The 1,531-nt window shown below is 52.4% G+C and overlaps 1 protein-coding gene across 1 annotated transcript in view; it reads left to right on the forward strand.

Annotated features, from left to right (window-relative positions):
- The first annotated feature begins 968 nt into the window (after positions 1 to 968).
- Positions 969 to 1,531, forward strand: part of ARNTL (aryl hydrocarbon receptor nuclear translocator like) — a 119,977-nt gene continuing 119,414 nt past the window's right edge. Inside the window, exon 1 of the mRNA XM_021716495.1 lies at positions 969 to 1,029. Within this exon, the coding sequence (XP_021572170.1) occupies positions 985 to 1,029 (45 nt within the window). The 5' untranslated portion in view covers positions 969 to 984. The remainder of the gene's footprint in view (positions 1,030 to 1,531) is intronic.

The following is a 1,531-nucleotide window of genomic DNA, read 5'->3' on the forward strand; positions in this document are numbered from 1 at the left end:
AAGGGAGAAAATGCAGGGAAAGCACTTAGCACAGTGTCGAGCACATAGTAGGTTCATAGCATTCTGGGAATGGTGCTTTCCCGAACCGCGCACTTTCCTTCCTTTGAGTCAACATGGAGTCATTCACCAGCATCTTTAGGATATGGTGACTTAATTAGTTGATAGTCCTGTGACTCACACAAGCATCTAGTTCATATTTCTTTATTTTGGCGATAATATTTTGTCAAGTTCTTTGTTAAAGTCACACTTACATAGAGTGGTCTCCTCATGAAATGGGAGCAGAGACAAATAGAGTAAAGCAATAAGATTCCCTCTGCATGTAAACCTAGGGGAAAGAGTAAGCTACCGATGAAGCTGGTTGACCTTGAAAACAGCATTCAGTCCTCACACACGTATTGGGCAAACACTCTGAGTCTAGCAAAGAGTAGGGCATGAGCAACGACTTTACAATCATTAAATCGCAGTGTCTGTGCTCAAGGAACTTACAAGGCTAGAATTCTAGAGTCACAGAGGCTAGTCGGGGTCACAGAATTAGGACAATTGATTTAATTTCCTTTGTTCCCGTACCCGGCCAACAGACATCTATGGAGTACTTGTTGGGTACCTAGTCCTCTCCCCCAACCCTGCACCCCACCCTGTTAGGCGCTAAGGAGGAACAGGCATGGATAACAAAAAGGAAGTTGTCCTTGTATTCAGGGAGTTAACATCTAGAAGGACTAGGAGTTGTTTGTGATAAAGACTCCTCTACTAAGCGCAAAAATAAGACAGATTCTCTGTCCTCTCAGCAACCAAATCTCATGCTGTTATGGAATTTTTATTTTCCGTAACTATTTGTTCCTTTCTGTCTCGTTCCCTAGACAGCTTTCTGCAGTGGAAACCGCCGCCGCCGGGCGGTGGCGGCCACCCAGTAGGTGGTCACGGGCTACTGGAAGGAAATGCCATGAAGTCGCCCCGCGCTCGAGTTTCCTCTTCTGAGCCACAAGAATGACAGCTCCAATGGGACGCTTGGAGGTCAGGACGAACAAGAACGTGAGAACACTTGCAGTCCTCGGGATGGAAGAGCCTTCTAGAAACTCTAAGTATTCGTTCTCTCGTTTGGACTTGGGCGATCCCGGGGTTTCAGAAAGGGTCTGGCACTCAGTGCTCCTAAAATTGGTTTCCTAGATGCAGCTGCAGGGAGGGAGCCGCTGCCCTTAGTCAGGGTGCCCCGGGGGGCGAAGGGGTAGGAGGAGGGGTGACAGCGGGGAATCAGCCGCCAGCCGGGGACCCGGAGAAGACGGACACCGCAGGCGACCCCGAGGAGTGCGGCGTCTGCACCGCAGTGGCCGCGGCGAGTGGAGACCTGAGGGGAAGGGGAGAGGGCAGGGGCGAGGAAGTCCGGGGAGAGCGCGCTGGTTGGTGCCCTGCTCGAGGCGTGCGCGCCTGTGCGCCTAGTGATTGGTGGCGGGAAAAGAGCAGGTAAACCTGCCCCCGCCGCCTCGCCATTGGCCGGTGACCTCCCCAGCCGCCACGCGATTGGTCGGAGGGCCGC

The sequence above is a fragment of the Carlito syrichta genome, unplaced genomic scaffold (genome assembly GCF_000164805.1).
Source record: "Carlito syrichta isolate Samal-C Ts95f unplaced genomic scaffold, Tarsius_syrichta-2.0.1 Scaffold308824, whole genome shotgun sequence".
Taxonomy (NCBI): Eukaryota; Metazoa; Chordata; class Mammalia; order Primates; family Tarsiidae; genus Carlito; species Carlito syrichta.